At 44.1% G+C, this 23,373-nt stretch overlaps 1 protein-coding gene across 2 annotated transcripts; it reads left to right on the forward strand.

Annotated features, from left to right (window-relative positions):
* Positions 1-1,599: 1,599 nt before the first annotated feature.
* TMEM231 (transmembrane protein 231) lies at positions 1,600-23,058 on the forward strand. 2 transcript variants are annotated; one of them, XM_005894301.3, is made up of 7 exons: positions 1,600-1,846; positions 1,953-2,122; positions 16,208-16,336; positions 16,934-17,077; positions 19,083-19,164; positions 20,283-20,388; positions 20,750-23,058. In XM_005894301.3, exons 1-7 carry the CDS (start codon positions 1,708-1,710, stop codon positions 20,928-20,930), a joined length of 951 nt encoding a protein of 316 aa, XP_005894363.1. In that variant the 5' UTR covers positions 1,600-1,707; the 3' UTR covers positions 20,931-23,058. The 2 variants fall into 2 exon arrangements, with proteins under 2 accessions (XP_005894363.1, XP_070244788.1); XM_070388687.1 differs by lacking the exon at positions 20,283-20,388 and having other exon boundaries at positions 1,601-1,846; positions 20,761-23,057.
* Positions 23,059-23,373: the final 315 nt, after the last annotated feature.

Consider the following 23,373-nt stretch of genomic DNA (forward strand, 5'->3'; position numbering starts at 1 on the left):
TTTTTTTGCCACATTGTGCGGCATGCAGGAATCTTAGTTCTTAGTCCCCCACCCACCCCCCAGGGATCCAACCCATGCCCAGTGCACTAGAAGCACGGAGTCCTAACCCCTTAACCACCAGGGACTTCCCTTTACCTACCTTCCTGCTGTCTTTTTCCAGTTCACCATTCTAATCGGTTTCTCTGGCTGATGACATTGTCACGTTGGACTGTGGTAAGGGCGCTGTATAGTTTTCCCATATGGGCATGTCTTGACCTCTCTTCTTTGCTAGGATCTCAGCTGTTCTCTTCATCTAAAACCCAATTCTAGGTTATAGTAACTAAACTTATCATGGTAATCATTTTGAAATGTATAGAAATACTGAATCACTATATTGTATAACAGAAACTAACCTAATGTTGTGGTCAATGATTCTTCAAAAACGAACTCATTAAAAAGAGATCAGGTGATTACCCGAGGCAAGGTGGAGGGAGGGGAAAGTTGGATGAAGTCAGTCAGAAGATACAAACTTCCAGTTATAAGATAAATGAGTACTAGGGAGGTAATGTACAACATGATAAATATAATTAACACTGCTTTATGTTGTATATGAAAGAGTAAATGCTAAGAGTTCTCATCACAGGGGAAAATTTTTTTCTATTTCCTTAATTTTTAATCTATATGAGATGAGAGATGTTCAACAAATTTATTGTGGTAATCATTTCATGAAGCATGTAACTCAAATCATTATGTTGTACACCTTAAACTTATACAGTGCTATATGTCAATTATACCTCAATAAAACTAGGAGAAAAACCCACTTCTAGGTTGCTTTCAAAATAGGAGTACCTATGAGTGGATTTCATTCTGAGCACAAACTTCACACTAACTCGGCACTGCAAAGTGATCCTTTAGGGCCTTTTGATGGAGAACTTGGCTGTTGACTACTTAAAAAAAATTCCTTCTGCCATGTTTGAAATACTAGAAAGCAGATGGGATGGGGCGGGGGAAGCATTCAATTAAGTAATCAGTTCAGTTCAGTCGCTCAGTTGTGTCCGACTCTTTGCGACCCCATGGACTGCAGCACGCCAGGCTTCCCTGTGTAACTTTATCTTTGAGGAGGACCACGGCTTCTTCTAAAATATAGCCTAAAGCTTGTGCCCAATCAAGATAGCAAAATATAGCAGAGCTATACAGTATCTTTTTTTTCCCCTCGAACAGCAGGGAGATAGGTCTGTTTCCGTGTCTGCCCTGCTATGGAGTATAGTGAAAGCGATAGAAAATTTAGAAACAAAGGGACCCGGTTTGGTGTTAACCCGGGACCAAGTGTCTAGGACCACGGCCACATTTGTTTTCTGTTTGCCTCCAACGTACGGTGTGCTGTGATTGATTAGACTTAAGTGTACAATGAACCACATTGGGGATTAATATATGTGACTATTAATAAATAGTCAACATTTATGAAAAAACCTTATTTTACAAAAATGTTAACCTCCACGATTTTGACGCACGAAAACGCCCTTTGGGAACGCGCAAGTAAAGCGCGACCAGAGTATACTTGCGGGCCCCGCCCCGTTGCCCCGCCCCCACGGAAGCCCGCCTGCTTGCTATTGGTCGCTCTCCCTGGGCCGTCGGTTGCCGTGGAGATCACGGCTATGGCAACCAGGAGAAGCCATACTAGGTTGAGGCTCCGGAACCGCCGAGGGGCCACGACCCCGCGAGCCGCTCATGGCGCTCTATGAGCTCTTTGCGCACCCAGTGGAGCGGGGCTACCGTGCGGGGCTCTGCTCCAAGGCGGCGCTCTTCCTGCTGCTGGCCACCGCGCTCACGTACATCCCGCCGCTTCTGGTGGCCTTCCGGAGCCACGGTGAGTCTGCCCCCCGCCCGGGCCGGTGCGCGCTCCGCAGCGCTACGTGGGTCCCGCGCCGCCTCCCTGACCCCGGTCTCTGCGCCCCGCACTCTTGTTACCTCAGGGTTTTGGTTGAAACGGAGCAGTTACGAGGAGCAGCCAACCGTGCGCTTCCAGCACCAGGTGCTGCTCGTGGCCTTACTAGGATCCGAGCCGGGAGGCTTCCTCGCCTGGAGCACGTTCCCCGCCTTCAACCGGCTGCAGGAGGGTCATCTGCGCGTCCCGCTCGTCTCGGTGAGTGCTTCCCGCCTGCGCCCGGCCGCGCAGACTGGGCTGCGGAGGGGATGGGCGGAGGGCGCGGGCGGGCTGGAGGCTCCGGCCCCTGAATCGGGGGGGCCCGGTGTGCCCCTGAAGGAGTCACGAACCCCAGACCCGAGCTTCTGTTGCCTTTCCTGGGGGCTTGTTTGTTGGTACATTCGGCTTCTCCAAGCCGTCCCCCACCCCGGTTAAGCTGGCTGCTGCTGTCAGCGTCTCTGTTCTCTGCAGAGTCTCCAGCCCCTGGCATTTCCGTGGGCCTGGCCCTTCCTGAGGGAATGGTGGTCGCAGAGTTTGCTGTGTGAGTTGCGTTGTTCATCATTCCCTAAGTCGTGTCCGACTCTATGGTGGTGGTGGTGGTGGTGGTGGTTTAGTCGCTAAGTCGTGTCTGACCCTTGCGACCCCATGGACTGTGGCCAACCAGGCTCCTCTGTCCATGGGATTCTCCAGGCAAGGATACTGGAGGGGGTTGTCATGCCCTCCTCCAGGGGATCTTCCCGACCCAGGAATCAAACCCAGGTCTCCGGCATTGCAGGCAGATTCTTTACCAACTGAGCTATGAGGGAAGCCCCACTCTGCGAGTCCGTAAACTGCAGCACGCAAGGCTTCCCTGTCCTTCACCATCTTCCTGAGTTTGCTCAAACTCATGTGCATTGAGTCAGTGACGCCATCCAACCATCTCATCCTCTGTTCTGGTTAATCACCCCGTTGTGCCTCTCAGCTGTGCGTGCGCCCACTGTCCACAAGGAAAGGGCAGGCAGTTTTAGGCGGACTGATACGTTGACGCCAACGGGCTGATTGGTTAACCGACCTCCAGAATGCCCTGGCCAGGCCCGCCTCCCTGGGCTCACCCCCTTAGGTGCCGCTCAGTCCTGTTGCTGCCTGGGACTAAATGAAGCATTTTACTGTCTGTCATGTAGTATCTGGTTCAAGTTAAAGAGTGCTTCCTTTACAGTCACCCCTTTAAACTCACTTTCTGAAAGCATTTTCCTTTGGAAGTAGGAAAATTCTGGATTTCCTTCTTCCAAAGTTGAATCTCTTTAGGTATCTGAGATGATTGGCCTATATTCAAATTTGTGTAGCTGAAAAAAAAAAAATTCAGACTTTTTTCCCAGTAACTGAATAAAATGGAAAAAAAATTTTTAATGTGACTGGCCATAAATGAATAACCACCAACAAAATATGGTTATGATTACTTTTTATGATTACTTTATTTTTTTTATAATTATAAAAATGCCTGCTCATTGAAAATAGAGTTGCAGGTACATATAATGACATGAAATTAAAGGCTCAGTTTGGTGCATGTATCTAGACTTGTTAATTAACCTTCATTTTAAGGTCTGCTAGGGACTTCCCTGATGGATCAGTGGTAAAAAGTCCACCTGCCAATGTAGGAGGCATGGGTTTGTTCCAGGGGTCAGGAAGATCCCCTGGAGAAGGAAATAGCAACCCACTCCAGTGTTCTTCTCTGGGAAATCCCATGAACAGAGAAGCCTGGTGGGCTATATGGTACATGCGATTACAGAAGAACCAGACACAACTTAGTGACTAAACAACCAAATATTTCATGATATGGAAAGCTGTAATGGATTTACCAGTTTCCTGGTTTTTCATTTTTACTTTTTCACTATTAGAATATCGCAGTGAATAAGATTTTGACTAAATCATACACCTTTAAACTTCAAATTGTGAGGAACTGGAATAGAAGCTGTTTGTTGAAATTACAAAACTACATAGAAAGCTAAGCAAGCAAATAAAATAATTATTAACTCCAGAAAAATAGAAAGGAAAAATAATCAGAGTTATGAATAGTATTTCAGTTCAGTCGCTCAGTTGTGTCTGACTCTTTGCGACCCCATGAACTGCAGCATGCCAGGCCTCCCTATCCATCACCAGCTCCCAGAGTCTACCCAAACTCATGTCCATTGAGTCGGTGATGCCATCCAACCATCTTATCCTCTGTCATCCCCTTCTCACCTGCCCTCAATCTTTCCCAGCATCAGGGTCTTTTCCAGTGAGTCAGTTCTTTGCATCAGGTGGCCAAAGTATTGGAGTTTCAGCTTCAACATCAGTCCTTCCAATGAACACCCAGGACTGATCTCCTTTAGGATGGACTGGTTGGATCTCCTTGCAGTCCAGGGGACTCTCAAGAGTCTTTTCCAACACCACAGTTCAAAAGCATCAATTCTTCAGCGCTCAACTTTGTTTATAGTCCAACTCTCACATCCATACATGACTACTGGAAAAACCATAGCCTTGACTAGATGGACCTTTGTTGGCAAAGTAATGTCTCTGGGTTTTAATATGAATAGGATTTACATAATCATAATTAGGTGAACACTAAATGTTGACTAACCAAAAGAAGAGTTTAACTCTTCTGGGGGTGTGGGCTAGGAAGAGGCAAAGAAAATTAAATCATCCCTCTCTGTGGGAAGACAATAGAGGATGCCTGAAACAGAAATTGAGAAGTGCCAATATGAATGTTATTTAAAGATATGAAGGTACATTTCTAAATAATAAGATAAATGGCGTGAATTTATTTGCCATGTGGGTGGAAGCCTCCTGGGTTTTTTAACAAACGTTGTTGAACATTTTGATCCTTTAAATGATCAGGTCCTTTAAATTTTTTTTTTCCTTTAAATTTATTTAAAAAATAGAACTGGAATACAGACAAATTTCTTGCAGCAGCTCCTCCCTAATCTTCACACATGGCCCATTCTCATTTGAGGTTCTAATGCCTCTGGGGAAGGTGACTGTTGATGTGAGACCAGCATCAAGGTATGCTTCCTTTTCCCTATAAACCCACGGTTTCTTTTCCAACAGTAGAAGCAAAGGTTGTTTTTGTTTGTATAGTAAACACAGAAAAAATTAACTTGTTAGTTTTACTCTAGGTTAGCTTTCCCTGTCTTTTAAACTTTGGGTAGAAATTTTTTTTCTTTACATTTGTGTATTCCTATTTATCATATTCTTCTGGGTACTTGAGTCTTTAAGAAATAATCATGAAAACTTAAAATAGTCATGAAAACAAGGATGCAGCATTAGGTTTCATTTATGTGTTCTTTTCACTTGTTTGTCCACCATAAACTGGTTTGGCTCCCCAGTTGGATTACTAGTTAGCTCTTATCTCTGTGACCAGAAGCCACTCCCTTGAGAGCACTGCCCACCAGGCCCCTACTTCTGGTGTGTGTGTGTTGCAATTTTATGAAGCCAAGACTACTTCTTATTTTTATGGTACCCAGAGCTATCAATACTCTTTAGTACTGGGTAATTTTGCACCATAAAACATAAAGCCAAAGTTCCTTTTTCTTAGTCTTTTCCCCTGTCCATTCCAAGCCTGTATCTGTAAGTAAATTATGACCTTGTAATTGGCAATCTTTCACAGTAAATTATTTGCTTCCTTCATGATTGACCTCTTGGTTTGAAAATAGTTTGAAATCATGAGATACAAATAAATGAGTTAGAAGATATAAAAGAAGTACAGGAAAAAAAAGTAAGTAAAAATTCTAGGAGAAAAAGAATAACACAAGTCTACCAGATATTAAACTATACCTTAAAGGTCTAATAAATAAAGTAGTATGGTTTGTAGACTTGTATAAAATATGGAAATGAACCCAAATATGACTAAGGTGGCATTTTTTAAAATATATATATATATATATTTATTTATTTGGCAGTGCCAGGCCTTAGTTGTAGCATGTGGGATCTATTTCCATGACCAGGGATTGAACCCAGGCACCTCTGCATTGGAAGCCTGGAGTCTTAGCCACTGGGACCACCAGGGAGGTCCCCTAAGGTGGCATTTTAAATCAGTGTGTAAAGATGAAGCTAGTCCTCAGAGACTGTATAGCAGAATTAAAGTCCAGACCAAAATTAAATTTAAAATATGAAATCACAAAACTACTGAAACAAATGAGTGAAAACTTTTAGATTTCTGAGTATGACAAAATCTAGAAGGCATAAAAGAAACTTTTTTGATAAATCCAAGTACATAAAAAATAATTTTAAAACCTGTTGGCCTGGTGAAAACCAAAAGCAAAGTCAAAACACAAATGACAACTAGGGAAAAAAGTTTTACTATTTGTTTCACTTGTAAAGGGCTAATTTTCCTAACATAAAGTGCCTCAGTTCAGTTCAGTCACTCAGTCGTATCTGACCCTTTTCAGCCCTATGGACTCCAGCACGCCAGGCTTCCCTGTCCATCACCAGCTCCCAGAGCTTGCTCAGGACTCATGTCCATAGAGTCAGTGATGCCATCCAACCATCTCATCCTCTGTCATCTCCTTCTCCTCCTGCCTTCAATCTTTCCCAGCATCAGGATCTTTTCCAGGGAGTCAGTTCTTCGCATCAGGTGGCCAAAGTATTGGAGCATCAGCTTCAGCATCATTCCTTCCAATGAATATTCGGGACTGATTTCCTTTAGGATTGACTGGTTTGATCTTCTTGCAGTCCAAGGGACTCTCAGGAGTTTTCTTCAACACCACAGTTCAAAAACATCGATTCTTAAGCACTCAGCTTTCTTTATAGTCCAACTCTCACATCCTTACATAACCACTGGAAAAACCATAGCCTTGACTAGACGGACCTTGTTGGCAAAGTAATGTCTCTGCTTTTTAATATGCTGTCTAGGTTAGTCATAGCTTTTCTTCCAAGGGGCAAGCATCTTTTAATTTCATGGCCGCAGTCTCCATCTGAGATGATTTTGGAGCCCAAGAAAATAAAGTCTGTCACCGTTTCCATTGTTTCCCCATCTATTTGCCATGAAGTGATGGGACCAGATGCCATGACCTTTGTTTTTTGAATGTTGAGTTTTAAGCCAGCTTTTTAACTCTGACCAACTGCCTAGTTTTGAAAATGGGTAAAGAATATGGACAGTTCATAAGAAGATGAAACATGCCACTGGATAAAAAAATCTTGTACACAACCTAAAAGTTGACAGTTATAATTTATAACAGGTATACTGAGGACTTCAAGCCCGGGAGGCTGCATCTCAAGTAACCCTGAGGAAACTGCTCAGAGGAGGCGAGGAAGGAGCTAAGATACTTAGGATAATTTGCAACAAAGGGCAAGTAGTAGGAACAAAGAGAAAAAAAGTGAAGTTGCTCAGTCTTGTCCGACTCTTTTCGACCGCATGGACTGACTCCTCAGTCCATGGAATTTTCCAGGCAAGAGTACTAGAGTGAGTTGCCATTGCCTTCTCCAAGGGATCTTCCCAACTCAGGGATCGAACCTGCATTGCAGGCAGACACTTTACCTTCTGAGCCACCAGGGAAGATCTTGAATAAAGGAGAACTACATCTCAAGTTAAGAATTTAAGGCCTTTGTATGTATGGGAAAATGCAAGAATTCGGGCTCAGTGAAATCAGTCCTTGGATATGTACCTCACTTATCTGGGGCCAGTATTCTGTGTTTTCACATCCCGAGTTTCCTCAGGGCTCACCTTCGATGGTGGCTGTAATAGCTGAGGACTGTGATATCCTGTGTTTACTGATACAGCAAGCAATATTCTATTTCTCCACAAATAACTCTTAAACATATGAAATCACACTCATAATTAGGGAGATGCAAATTCAGGATAATTGAGATATCTTTTTTTTAATCTATCAAATAGGCAAAAATTAAGGTTTCCTAGCACCATGGGCAAGATGCATGCAAGCACTCCTGTATATCACTGGTGGGAGTGTAGAGTGTAGAGCATCTTTGAGAAACTGATTATCCATATTTGTCAAAATTACTGATTCATATGCCCATTTTTACTTCTAGTAAGGTATCTTAAGGTTTGTGCACACATATGAAATGACATTTGGAAAAAGGTGCTCATTGCAGCATTGTCTAATATCAAAAGATGGCAAGCAACTTATATAGTAATAGAAGACTCATTTTAAAAATTGTGTTACATCTACCTAGTGGAACAGATAGCTTTCTTTTTGAATGAAGTTAGATTTATATATACGTGGTGCTTAGTTGCTCAGTCATGTCCAACTCTTTGCTACCCCATGGACTGTAGCCCACCAAGCTCCTCTGTCCATGGAGATTCTCCAGGCAAGAGTACTAGAGTGGGTTGCCGTGCCCAACTCCAGTGGATCTTCCCAACCCAGGGATTGAACCCAGGTCTCCCAAATTGCAGGCAGATTCTACACCATCTGAGCCACCAGGGAAGCCCAAGAATGCTGGAGTGGGTAGCCTATCCCATCTCCAGGGGAACTTCCTGACCCAGGAATTGAACCGGGGTCTTGTGCATTACAGGCAGATTCTTTACCAGCTGAGCTACCAGAGAAGCCTGGATTTATATATACTGATACAGAATTACTCCAAGAGAAATTTGTTAGTATCAAAAACAAAAATTGTATATAATATGCTTCCATTTGTATAAAAATAGAAAAATATATATATGAATGTGTATATTTGCATATTCATACATGCCTGCTTCTGCTATCTCTGCTGCTGCTGCTAAGTCGCTTCAGTCGTGTCCGACTCTGTGCCACCCCATAGACGCCAGCCCACCAGGCTCCCCCGTCCCTGGGGTTCTCCAGGCAACAACACTGGAGTGGGCTGCCATTTCCTTCTCCAATGCATGAAAGTGAAAAGTGAAAGCGAAGTTGCTCAGTCGTGTCCGACTCTTAGCGACCCCATGGACTGCAGCCCACCAGGCTCCTCCATCCATGCTATCTCTGGAAGAATTCAAAAGAAGCTGACAACATTGATTACTCTGGGGGAGGAACTTAGATTCAGTGGGAGAGAAATCTTTTCACTAAATAGCCTTTTGTTCCATGGAAATGTAATATATATTGAAGATTTTTAAATTACTGATAAAGTGACAATTTTTAAAGGAAAAATTTAGAAAGTGCCTTGTTAAACAAAAGCAAACCAAAAAGCAGTAAAAAAGCATTTAAAAGCAGATAAGTATATAAAGTGGCAATTACTTAGGAAAATAGTTTGCAGTTCCTCAAAAAGTTAAACATGTGTCCCAGCATCCCTACCCCTAGGAAGTTGTGTACCTCAGAACTGAGGACAGTCTACACAGAAACTTGTGCACAAATATTGATAGTAGCCTCATTGATAATAACAATAACAATTTTTTTAAAAAGTGGAAACAACTCACATGCCCATCAGTGAGTGAATGGACAACAAAATGTGTTATAGCCATACAATAGATCCCTCAACCACAAAACGGAATGGAGTCATGATACAGGCTACAACATGGGTGACCTTTTTTTACTCGGTGAAAGAATCCAGCCACAAGACAATACGTATTGTCGGATTCCGTTTAGATGGAATGTTCAGGACAGACACATCTGTACAGACAGAGGTAGCTTAAGGATTCGGAAACGTGGGGAATTAATTGGCACAGAGGAGAGACAGAGAAAGTGACTGCTAATGAGTATGTGACTACTTTTGGGCTGATAGAAGGTTTTGAAATTGGAGTTAGTGGTGATAAGTCACCCAACTTTGTGAATATACTAAAATCTACTGAATTGTATTGATAGGAAAAGGGTGAATTTTATGATATGTGAATTATGTCTCAGTTTTTTTAAAAGTGGGTAGGCAAAACCCTGGTAATGTGCTTACAAACCATAGTAATACACATTGATATACATTTACTGTGCCTCTGGCATAAGCTAAGCATTTTATCATTAGGTAACACATTTAAATTTGTCTACGTAGTACTTGGCCTTTAACAAGTATTTAGTAAAGTGTTAGCCATTAATTTTTTTTTACATATTACATTATCTCTGAAGCTCACAGGAACCTTTTGAGGTAGAGGCTATACCCCAGTTTTACAGATGAGAAGAATGAGACTCAGAGAATTGACATAATTTCTGGCTCTCAAGTGAGCAGTCAGAACTACAGCTCATATTCCATATCTTGTTCCCTATCTTGGACTCTTGTTCCGTATCTTGGACTCTTCACCCTTAGTGCAGCAAAATGCTTTTCTGACTCTGAAGATGAAGGTAGACTGACTACAGCCTGTCCAAGAAAGTGCCAAAAAGTGTAAGAAGCAGTGGTTTTAGATCAAAGTTTTGACCAAATGCTTGAAGGTGGCTTTGCAATTGTTAACTTGGGAAAATGCCTTGGAAGTCATGAATGGTCAGTTCACCTTGCTTTGCTTCTGCTTTGGTCAGTTCACCTTGGACAGCGTCTTGATGCTTTTCATGCTTGAGAGAAGAAAAAGAGCACAGAATGACCTGTTTCCCTCAACGAGCCTGACTTGGTTCTTTAAGCATCTGTGACTCTGAGAATGTGGGGCTGAAGGCTGTAGGAGGGTGCAGGGAGATGAGTGGAGAGGACTGGGTATCAGACGTGTTTTTGCATGTCTCTGAAATCGGAGTGTGTCTGCCTGACAGTGGCATCGTACAGTAGCTATTAACCGGCTTGTCAGCTGAAGACAGGCTTGTCTGGGCTTCTTTGCCTGCGCTTGCGCAAACATCAGATGTGCCAGCACCAAAACTGTTAGAAGGGACATGAGCAACTTGAAAGAAAGCCCCGGAGGGACTTCCTTGGCGGTCCAGTGGTTAAGAATCCCCCTCTCAGTGCAAGGATGAGAGTTGGATCTCTGGTCTGGGAACTAAGATCCTGCACGCAGGGGACAGCAACTGAGCCCCCGAGCCACAAGTACTGAGGCCTCGTGCTGCAACTGAAGACCCCGCATACCACGACTAAGACATGGTGCAGCCAAAAATAAGTAACAGAAGAAGCGTTCTAAAAAAGAAACAATAATAAAGCATTTAACCCTAAGAACCAATTAAGAGGCAAGGAAGGGAAAGTTCAAGAGGCCCTTTAAAGTAGGACAGTTCCACATAATTGGAAAGCCTGCTTTAAAACTCAGACCAATGGATTTTATTTCCCTTTGTGAATGTTGTTGTAGATGGTCTAACACCAGTGTGCTGCATGGTACAAAGGACGAAACTGCTTAGAGAAGTATGGATAATACTGAGTCAAAAAATGATTCGAAAGAATCAAAATGTAGAGAAGTTTTAAGAATCCCTGGATCAATTTATTTTACGTATATTTTTCTATGTACATAAATATGATATATTAATATGCCTAGATCTAAAAGCTCTTCCAATGAGTATAAAATAAATTCCCTGAGTGATTAGAAAGCACTGTCACACAGTAGTTTAGGAAGTATTTTTGCTTTCTTGAGCGAAGTTGCTCCAATCATATCTTGACTCTTTGTGACCCTGTGGACCGAAGCCTCTCAGGCTCCTCTGTCCCTGGGATTGATTTTCCAGGCAAGAATATTGGAGTGGGTTGACATGCCCTTCTCCATACCCTTAGATTCATTGAAGTATAGGTAGCAAGGATTTTAGAAGTCTAGGAGACAATGGAGTAGTGGTTCCTACTTTGCTGGAGAGCCAAAGACTGGTGTCAAAGAGCATTTTCACTATAAAAAGAAAAAGTGGGACACCCCAATGATGACAAGTATATGGTAAAGTGGACACAGGTATAAACTAGGAAATTAAATAAAAGAATATGACCCAAAGAATAAAAGGTATGCGACTTCCCTGGTGGTCCAGTGGTTGAAAGTCCGCCTGCCAATGCAGGAGACATGGATTCGATCCCTGGTCTGGGAGGATCCCATGTGCTGCAGGGCAACTAAGCCCTTGTACTGCAATGACTGGAGCCCTTGCATCTGGAGCGCTTGCTCTGCAGAGAGAGAAACCACCGCAATGAGAAGCTCGTGCACTGCAACTAGAGAGCAGCCCCTGCTCGCTGCAACTAGAGAAAGCTTGTGCCTAGCAAAACCCAGAGCAACCCAAAAGTAAGTAAATAATTTTTTTTAAAAAAGAACAAAAGGTATGAAAACAAGCAAGAGCCAAATAAAATTCCAACAAACTATCAAATAGTGTAGAATCCCTGATGAGGAAAAAATGTTCCAAGTCAGGGCACTTTGAAAACAATGGCACTAGTTAAATTCACAGCTGCGCTTACAGTCAGATGCTTTGCTGGCTATGAGGTCTTGTCTCAGCTCCCAACCCACCCCTCTCCTTTGTGGCGCTCATGTTGAGATACCGAAACCCACATTCTCCTCTGACAAATGGCTGCCTGTTAGGTTCTGCCAGTAGGAGGCATGGTAAGCTTTGTTCTGGAGTGGCAGAAAACCAGAAATTGCAACCAGGGTGAAGAACCATCACAGGCTTGAAGCAAACAGGCATACATCCTTCCTCCAGCCTTACTGACTGGCTCCATGGGTTCTCCTTCCAAGCTCCAAAGCCATCAGCCCTCCCTTTTTGAGGTCTGAGTCCCAGCTCCTTGAGGCGTCCCAGCCTCTTCCTTTTCTTCTCCAGCCCTAGGCAGTCATCCTGCAAAAAGTGTCCCTTTTTTTGCCTTTTTTCTCCCACTAATGCCTATGTTATCAATTATCCCCTATACTAAATTCCCCTGTTAAAAATAGCTTGATTTTGTTTTTTTCTTTCTGATTGGACCCTGATCGATACATTTGGACTGATTGGCATTGACTAGATCCAGCAGTGCCTGCCTGTATTTATCTATCTAGTATGTTAGTATTGGTTTCACAGATATCTGTAGAGGATTAACCTGTTTTAACCCCAGAAATCTTTGAAATTAGCGTTCTTACTGGCTGTTACAGAATCAGGAGTCAGCAAACGTAAGTCTCAACCCCAGTTGCGTCATTGGGTTCCATACCCTGTTTGGACCTCAGTGTAGTTATAGAAAGAGTATGATAGTACCTACCTCTCTAATTATTGCTAGTTATTATTAGTAATAAAACTTCTTGGGTATGCAGAGGAATGAGACAGGACAATCTGTGGATATAAAGATTGCCCCAAGTTCACATATACCTTATAGAAATAGGGGGATGGTGAATTCTCTTAGCCAGACACATCCATTGGATTTTAGTTACTAATCTTGAACCTGTGTTAAAGAAGTATTAGCTGTTTGAATACCTACCTTTGTAGCCGTTGGATTTTGTATTAAGCTTCATTTAAAGTAAATGGAATTGGGATTTCCCTCATGGCTCAGTAGTAAAGAATCCACCTGCCGATGCAGGAGACACAGGTTCAATCCCTGGTCTGGGAAGATCCCACATGCTGCAGGGCAGCTAAGCCCGGGCTCCACAAATATCAGCCTGTGCTCTAGAGCCTAGGAACCGCAACGCTGAAGCCCGAATGCTCTAGAGCCTGCGCTGTGCAACAAGAGAAGCCACCGCAAGGAGAAGCCCATGCTCCGCAACTAGAGAGCAGCCCCCACTCACTGAAGCTAGAGAAAAGCTCGCAAAGCAACGAAGGCCCAGCACAGCTAAATAAATAAATATGATTTTTTTAAAAAGTAGGTGGAATTAAATGACTGAGCCCATCCGTGGTCCAGGTGATAGCACAGCAATGTAACCCACCTTACCAGCCTCAGGGGAGCGAGAGTCTTACTTGGTGACAGGTCCTCTGTGAGGAGGGCATGGCAATCCACTCCAGTATTCTTGGCTAGAGAATCCCATGGACAAAGGAGCCTGGCGGACTACAGTCCATGGGGTTGCAGAGTTGGACATGACTGAAGCACCTTGGCACGCATGCAGCTCTGTGGGAGAGGCATCATTTGCACACTCACTCATCGCCATGGCTCTGTATCAGCCTCATCTTTCACTGTCTCCAGCTCATGAACTCTGCTCAGCTCCACTGGCCTCATCTCAGCCTCGTAAACGCTGACCCACTTTCACCCAGAGCACGTGCGTTTTGTTAGCCTGGGTTAGTCCTCCTCAAGATGTTTCTGTACCTCATCACCTCACTTCATCTGACTTCTCGGACAGTCAGGTATTCCTGAATACCTTCTATATAAATTTCTGTTAAATTCCACCCTGACCATTCTCTGATTTTAGCTTGCTTCACTTTTCCCTGTGGCATTTAGCACTGCCTGACGTCAGCACATTGTTCACTGACTTACACTCTGCCTCCCTGGCTGGGAATGGAAGCTCCACTGTGGTGGGGACTTGGTCCATTTTGTTTGCCACTCTATTCCCAGAACCTGAAGCAATGCCTGGCACCTCTGGGACATAGTAGGCCCTCAGAAAATATTTGACAGGTTAATGAGCAGATTTAACAAGCAGACACCAATTATGGTGCTATACCAGATCTCTGCCCTCTGTGAACCTGGAGTAAAAGCATGCTGGTTGTTTTGCAAAAAGATCTTTCATAATCAACATCTGCTCCTTGAGTTTAAGTCTGGACATTTTAGTCCTGGAAACAGGACCAGATTTCAAGTCAGATATGTGGCTTCATATCCTGTCTTTACCAGTACTAGCTGTACTCCATAAATCCTTTAATCTCCCTGAGACTTGATTTTCTCATATATGCAATGGGAATAGTAGTTGCTCTGCTTACCTTTGACTGATTGTAAAGGTCAAATGAAATGTGTCTCTCCCTCTGGGACTCTGAGAGTTCAGATTCTTCTGGCATTTCCCTCCTGACCACTGTCCTTCCTCTCTCGAAAGCTGTTGATCTTTGTCTTCCTTTATGACCCTCAAGATCCAGAAAAGCTATGGATCTACCACAGAGAGGTAACCTGACTTTGTCTTCCAAGTCTTCCCAGATATCAGCTGAAAAAAAAAAAATGCTCAGGAAGACAAGGCAGCCTCTTTTCCATCCTACTCATAATTGCTGATACATAGTTGCCTCAGTAACCTGATCATCAGCCCTGGTAACAGATATCCCTGTGCTGCACCTGCAAAGCCGACAGAACGAGACAGAGAAAATAGTATCCAACAGAAGAGAGACGGTAGACTTCTCTATAACAAGGCCCAGGATAAGGACATTATTGTCTAGAAGGAAAGAAATGATTGAAAGGTTCTGAAAACTGAGATAACTCCATCTCAAGCAACCTTATTAGCCTGAAAAAGAACAAAGAATCTCTTCCCCCACATGAAGGTATGGAGGAGAACCATATGACTCAGTAGATGGGGAATCAGGGAGGAATATGCTGATACACCATCGCGGAGTCCTTCTGGGAGCCTACGGAAAGGATCAGTTGTAACAGCGAGGTCCAGAGTTGCGCCACGGAATCATGTCTCTAGTGATCACATCTCAGTGACCGTCTCTCCTGCTCGTCCTCTTAGGGTCACTGTGAGGCAAGACTGGATTCTGGCGGTTTTTTATGAGCTGTAATCTGTCTTTCTCCCTCCTTGGATCTCTGTTCTCAACTGCTTTCATGTCAATAATTTATAAAGTACCTATGGAGTCTTCGGAGAAGGCGATGGCACCCCACTCCAGTACTCTTGCCTGGAAAATCCCATGGATGGGGGAGCCTGGTAGGCTGCAGTCCATGGGGTCGCAAAGAGTCAGACATGACTGTGCGACTTCACTTTCACTTTTCACTTTCATGCATTGGAGAAGGAAATGGCAACCCACTCCAGAGTTCTTGCCTGGAGAATCCCAGGGACAGGGGAGCCTGGTGGGCTGGCGTCTATGGGGTCGCACAGAGTCGGACATGACTGAAGCAACTTAGCAGCAGCAGCAGCATGGAGTCTTACTGCCTTAATGATTTTACTTAACTTTCTTTTTGATTGTACTGATTGGTACTAAAAGATACACCACATTTTAAAGCCCTGACATCAATCCAACGTTGAGAATCTGAAGCAAAGACATCGTGGTTAAAGAACATACAAACAGCCTGGTGTTTTCTGCTGAGTCTGTTTGGGAAATGCAGAATGGCTGGGATTTTTTCGAAATCTGTTCTTAGGTGCTATTTAAACCTTCCCTATAAATTCAGACATATTTCTTAAAAGGAAAGAAAATACCAGCAACAAAACAAAAAAGATCAAATGAGACAACTGAAAAAGAATAATACATCCAGATGTTACATTGCTTTTATTGCTGCTTCCAGGTCCCAACCAGTTTGGCCCTAGAATGTTTAGAAGTGCAAGTGTGCACTTCAGGGGCCATGTCTCTTTCCCCAGTACTGATCCACCTATAACTATTTAATGTTCTCTTTTTTCTTTCAGTGAGAGATACAATGCCTGTGTGTGGCAGAGTCTCTGTGTGTGTCCAACATACTCCACGCTGTGGAGTCCTCCTGGACTTATTAAGGACCAGGGTCATCAGCCTTTTTTGGATTTCCTAGGCTAGAGAAGAAGACAGGAACCAGGATGGGAAAATGGACATGTTGCATTTTAAACTGGAGCTTCCCCTGCAGTCCACAGAGCAGGTTCTAGGTGTTCAGCTCATCTTGACTTTCTCCTACCAACTGCATGTGAGTTATCTCCTTTTTGTCTTTCTTTTTTTCATAGTTTGTTTTTTTTTAACTCTTTATTTATGTTTTGGCTGCTCTGGGTCTTCGTTGCTGCATGTGGGGTTTCTCTAGTTGTGGTGAGCGGGGGCCACTCTTCCTCGCGGTGCGAGGGCTTCCTTGATTTGGAGCGCGGCTCTGGCTTTAGTGGTTCTGCAGCGTGTGCAGTCTTCCGGACCAGGGATCGAACCCGTGTCCCCTGTATTGGCAGGCAGAGTCTTATCTACTACACCACCAAGGAGGTCCTCCCTTTTGACTTTCAATAGAACAGAGCCCCCCCTTTCTGATTTCTGGGAAAACTCACACTGCAGATGATTCTTTGCAGAAGTGTCATTTAGGATTTAGCTGCCAAAGTTAAATTTGAATGTTTTTCGTGAAGGTCACATTAATTTCCGTGAGCTATTAAGAGCTCCAGGGGTTCTGGGCAGAGCGCTTCCTGCATGGCTAAGCTCAGCACTAGGGGGACACCTTAGGCTTCAACCACAGATGAGTGATGCTCAGAACCTGGAACCATTCGGATCTGACTGAAATTGATATGGTCTCTCTTTCTAATGATTTCAGAGGATGTCGACATTCGTGATGCAGAGCATGGCGTTTCTCCAATCCTCCTTCGCTCTTCCGGGGTCCCAGTTATATGTGAATGGAGACCTGAGGCTGCAGCAGAAGCAGCCCCTCGGCTACGGTGGCCTAGACGTCCGGTACAACGTAGGGACGCTTCACTCTGCCCATCTCTTTTGCTTCTGTATTGTATTGTTTATCAAGTGCTTTGAAGAGGGAGCAAGTAACATTGGAAATAGCACTTCTCTGTGAGTGGCACAGAAAAGGATCTCTGAGGAATTCTTTCCGTGAATCCTTTCGAAATATGGAGACAGATATCCCTGTTTACATCTTCAAAAAAAGAGGGAGAAGAATCTTTGTCTTTATCTAAGAACTGAATTGTTTGTAGTTTTGGGGTTTGCACACACACACACACAGTGTATTCCACGTGATCTTTCTTTGCTAAGCTTATAACATAGGCCAGCCCCGAGGTAAGAGGTTTAACTGCATCATCTCATCCAGTTATCACACAGCCTCATGAGACGCCTCTGGTGCCGTTCCCTGGTCTCCAGCTGCTGTCCTGTCTCCGTCCCCCTTGCTCCTTTCTAGCCCCGGGGTCCATTTTGCTGTTCCTCAAACCTACGAAGCAGCTCCTGCCTCAGGGGTTTTGCACTTAGCTCTTCCTCTACTGAGTATCCACGTCACTTACCCTACTGCTCCGTCTGGACCCTGTTCAAAGCTCCTGAGCACAGTCCTTGCTTGACACGCTTCTAAAGAACATCCACCTGTCCCTCCAGCATCGCTCACCCAGGTTTACTCTTCTTACCTTCACCTGAAATATGAAAGGGAGGTTTCCAGTTTGTTCATTTGCCATCTCCCTCAGCGGTAAAGGGGCTTCCCTTGTGGCTCAGCTGTAAAGAATCCGCCTGCAATGCGGGAGACTGGGGTTCGATCCCTGGGCTGGGAAGATCCCCTGGAGAAGGGAACGGCTACCCACTCCAGTACTCTGGCCTGGAGAATCCCATGAACTGTATAGTCCATGGGGTCCAAAGAGTCGGACACGACTTTCAGCGGTGAAAGCCCTGCTGTCTTCTGTGTTCTCTCGACCCAGTGCTTAAAACAGTGCCTGCCCATAGTAAGCACTCAGAATTGATAAGAGAATGAACTCTCACTTCACACATGAGGAAACTGGAGCCTCCAGGGATTGATTAATTTTCCCAAAGCCCACAGAGCCATGAACGGTCTATCTGAGACCAGGACTCATGCATCCCATCACTTATCGCAAACCTTTATATTATCACAAGGAGGCCCATATAATTTGGGCTACTTCTGAAACTTAATAGGAAATGTTACCAGTTATTATAACCAGGACTGTCCCAGATAAACTGGGATTCATGGTCACCATAACCATAACTATTATCAACATACTATTTTTTTTTAAGGAGGGAATATAAAATATAAATTTAATGTGCTGTGCTGTGCTTAGTTGCTCAGTCTTGTCTGACTCTTTCCGACCCCATGGACTGTAGCCCACCAGGCTCCTCTGTCCATGGGGAATCTCCAGGCAAGAATACTGGAGTGGGTTGCCATGCCCTCCTCCAGGGGATCTTCCCGACCCAGGGATCAAACCCAGCTCTGCACACATTGCAGGCGGATTCTTTACCATCTGAGCTACCAGGGAAGCCCATGTTAGATTATGTCAGGAATGTGATACTAGAGAACAGCTCTTTCTCATCTTCAAAGGGTTATGTGCTTATTACTATGTGCACTTTATCGTCTTTCCATTTCTGCATTTCAAAGAGATCAATTAGGGAGCATCCAGACAAAAGCAAGAAAAAAGACAAAGGGGTTGAAAATGTAGTCTCTTAGAAAAAATGAGAAGACTCATTTCTCCCATTGGAATAGAGAGGGGAATTATATAAGTAGCTTTAAAACCTGTGAAAGATGGATATTGACCCCTTGTTTCCTTCCCTCCAGAAAGAAAGACTGAAAGTAAATGACTTAAATTGTTTCAAAAGAGTTCGTTCATTTTTGAAGAAAATATTATCGATGCTGGAATAGGCCCCCAAGCACAAGAGGGTGGTCTCTGAGATCAGCCTGGGTGGGAAGGGGGTAGAAAAACCAAGAGTGCACGTCGCTTGTGTGCTCACACTACGCCCTCCCGTGCGTCCAGGTGTCTGTCATCAACGGGACCAGTCCGTTTGCCAGTGACTACGACCTCACCCGCATTGTTGCTGCCTATCAAGAAAGGAACGGTGAGTTGTGTGGACAGCTCATCCATCTGCTTCTCAAGGACTTTGCAGGTTAATGAAAGTATTAGAGAGAAACAGAATTAGAGCCCTTGTCATATGAAAATGTCGAAACCAGTGAATGCTCAGCTATGGAAGGTGAACAGGTTGCTCAGAATTTGTTCTTTTCCTCCTGATCCAGAGACCTACACCCTAACTATCCTCTGCACTGCTCCTCTGGTCCAGCAGGTTGGTGCCAATTCACTGCCGTATTTGTCCCACCACTGGTTTGGTGGATTTATGTGTATAGGTATGTGAGTTGCTTCCCACACCACACCTGTAAGAAAAGCCAAAGACAAGTTGCTCTCCATAGTGTTCAGATGGAAACAGGGAACCTGAGTGACTCACCACATGTCAGCAGCTGAAGAAGGAGAAAGCACCCAGGATTCTGGCTGAAAGGCAGATGGTGACCAGGGCTTCCAAGAGGCAAGACCATCAGGTCGTCCCTGAGTGTGCGCTTGACTCAGCATATCTGGCTGCTTGGTGGTCTGAGGTTTCCTCTAAAAGAATCTAAAGCATTGCTTGGCAACCAGACATCATAGATGGGATGCACAGACATTTAACAAGTCAGGGGACCACAATTCCAGTATTTCTTTCTGGTTTTATGTAATACATGAGCAGATTTATTCCAAAAATAAAGGAATTTTAGAACACGACTTAAAAACATTTATCTGCAAATCAACTTTTCTTAATTCCTTCCAGTCATTGTCCATATGCAGAGTTTTTATACAGCTCCTGTCACAGTTTAGAGACAGTTTTTTGTCTTCTGTACTTTGTAATATAAATATTTCCCCCACACCACTAGAAAGTTTTCATTGGTTTTCTTTTTAGAGGTAGCATAGTATTCCTTTGCTTAGCCATTTATTTGCTTAGACAGTTGTAGAACACAGTTTTTAACATCCTTTGACAAGTGTTTTAACAAATACTATGTGAGCAGCTTTGAACATTCAATTTGTCTTTTGAATTATTTCTTTGGAATGTGTTCTGAAGTGCAGAGTTGGCCTGAGAGGTCAGAGTATGTTACAGCCCTCAATATTTTACTGCCAAAGAGAGCATTCACAGATTAACTCCTGACTGTGTTGCAGTAACCACCATCCTGACTGACCCCAGCCCCATCTGGCTGGTGGGAAGGGCCGCAGAAGCGCCATTTGTGGTTAATGCAGTCATCCGATACCCCGTGGAAGTCATTTCATATCCTTTCTGTTAAAGGGCCAACAGTAGCTGGGTTTCAAAAAAGAAAAGAAGGATTCCTCAGATGTCTCAAGAGGGAACAGATGTGGGAAGCCTCAGACTGGAAATTGCTGCAGTGGTAGTCCCCCACAAATGACTGTCTGCAGTTCATACGGGAAAAAAATATTCATTTCCTGTTCATATGTCCTTTTGAGCAATTCTTCTAGGTCAGAATCATACATATTTATATCTTAATAATCTTTGATTGTCTCTTTTATCTTAAGGGTATTTGAAACATTTTTTGTGATTTTCTGTATAAACTAACCCTTTGGTGTAACATGTATGTAGCAAATGTCATCTGTGACTCCTTAACTGTTTGTACTTATCTACCAGGATTCTGGGAAATGATCAAGTTTGCGTGGATCCAGTATGTCAGTATCCTACTTATCTTCCTGTGGGCGTTTGAAAGAATCAAAAGATTTGTGTTCCAAAATCAGGTGGTGACCACAATCCCTGTAACAGCTATGCCCCAGGGAGAACTGTATAAGGAGCATTTATCATAAGAAGACCCTTTCTGAAAACTCTAAGCAAGACCGTGGCCACCTCGCTGTTGTCTTCTGAGAACTACTGTCTTACGAAATTTCTGAAGAGAGTCCGTGGACACTTGCCCCCATGTGTGCTTTTCCCATCAGAGACAAAGAACAATCCTTTCTAATTTTCCTCTACACAAATTCTATATCTTCGAAGCATCTGCAGAGATAATCAGGGACTAGTTTGTTTGTAGAAATGTTTCTGAGGGTTCCTGAAGGCTATAATTTGCTTTTGTTTTTGTTTTTCGCCTCAGACTTGGATCTCGGGAGGAAACTACAGTCAGTTCAGACAGCTTGGAAAGAGTCCCATCTCTGGTGAAGCAAAGACTTTTCCTCTCTTGAACTGAGAAGCATGCCGTGTATTTCTTACCCCTGTTGTAAACCAGGTTTTCCTCTTTGCAGGGCCCTCTGGGGATAGATACGCAATCATCAGCACTTTCCACTCCTGGGCGTCTAAATTTCCCCTCAGCACTGGTTTCCAGAACTGAGAGGCCTTTAACCAGCGATCTGGAGGGGGAGAGGGGAGCGCTCTGAGCACATGTGCGCGCGGGCGGGCGCCGTGAGGACACGCGGCCCGGCGTCCACCTGCCGCGTCGAACAGACGGGGGTCTGTGGCAGCCCCGCCAAGCAGCCCTTGATCCCGCCCGCCGGGGCCGGCGCTTGGCCTCGGGCTGAGCCCTGGAATAGCAGGCCGCGGTCAGCAGGGCTGCTGCGGGCACAGGCCCTCCGCGACTGTGGGGGAGTAAGCCGTGCAACAACAGGTCCTTTCTCCCTGGCCCTCGCCCAGCAGGCTGCACGCTTGCAACTCCCAACTCCTCGGCAGCCCTCCCCTGCTTGAAAGGGACGCGACAGAGGAGCTGCTGTTGCTATTGGCTCCTGCCGCCTGACAACCACAGAGGTTACTTGGAGGGCTAGCGGGAAGCCCGCGACTTGGGTTTCCTCTGGCTCAGGAACAGGGTGCCCATCACAGTGGGCCGCTTTGGGGAGGCACACAAGGAGCAGGGAAGGCCCAGAGGATGCCAGCCGCGCAGCCCATTCCGGGCCTGGCCATTAGCAGAATGACACGCAGTTCAGCCGGATCACCCTCGTGACTAAGTGAGCGTCTGCTAAAGAGACCCGGAATGGGCCTCTGTCATACGTGGAACAGGGATTTTCCATTCGCACTCCAAGGACCGCTGGACCTGCTTTATGATCCCGTGCTTTCACTGACATTGGAAGGACACGCCTTCTGAGAACCGCACTTCACACCCATCCACACACACCTCTGAGTTTTTATTTCCAAAGCACCTTTTCTTCCAGGCTGCCAAAATAAGAACTTTGCAAACAAAGCTGTTTTGAAGTATTTAAGCACAAAAAGATCCTAACACTGGTCCCTCTGCCTTTTCTTTTAATATTTTGAGCTGTTTATATGCCTAGAGTTTTTTGGTTTTTGTTTTCTTCCTTGAGATTTAAATAAAAAAGAGTTTCTGGTTTGAATCATCAAAAGGTAATGAAATACAGAAAGAGCTGAAGATGTATGTCAACATGGCTTCATATTTTATTAAATTATTCTTCATGCCAAACATGTACAAAGAACCATGATGTTTTGTAAATTTATAATTAAAATGTTCAAACTGGAAGGTTCCATGTGGCTCTTTAGAGTGGGAGTGTATTTGGAAAAGGGAGGATGGGGAAGGCAGAAGTTGTGCCCACTTCTCCTGGTTATTCACCAGCAGCCTTGCTTTGCCAGGGCTCTGCCCAAAGACCTTGGAGCTTTTGTTAACTCTTTGGCAAAAGCCTTCTGGCCCCACCCCAAGTAAATGTGAGTTTTTGGTGGAATCCACATGACATGTGAAAATCATGGGCTGGAAAATTACAACTGCTTCTGGTGAATACCAGATTGTTTACAGATCAGATGTTAGTGGCTTCTGAAGATGAACCACACATATAGTTGCAGGAAAAAGGTGGGGAGATACACAGAAGTTTATCAACTGGGCTGTAACCCATAGCTGTGTCAAAGTCTAAGACAATATCTGGCAGGGGGGAATCTCTTACCTTGCCAAATGATTATCCAGTTTCTATTTGAATCAGGTGAGGTCCCATCATCTAAGAATAATAAAGCAATTAATAAAGCTTTCTTTCTTTCTCTTCATGTTCATGCTTTGTAAAAGAAGTTTTATTTCTTTGTGACCACGTAAGTTCTAAATGCCTATGGGAGGAAACGTGTAATTACAGAAACCTAAAGAAAATGAGTTGTCTGTAAATTGCTCTCTTGGCATTCTGATACACATCCTTTTAATTTTTTGTTTTTTTTTTTTTTCTTGCTGTCATAAATGACATTTCTATCAACCGTGCATATAAATCCTTTTTGTTACTTTTATTTCCTTAACATAGAGCCTAGAAAGAAATTACGATTTCAAAAAGCTTATGACCATTC

Source organism: Bos mutus, chromosome 18, assembly GCF_027580195.1.
Source record: "Bos mutus isolate GX-2022 chromosome 18, NWIPB_WYAK_1.1, whole genome shotgun sequence".
Taxonomy (NCBI): Eukaryota; Metazoa; Chordata; class Mammalia; order Artiodactyla; family Bovidae; genus Bos; species Bos mutus.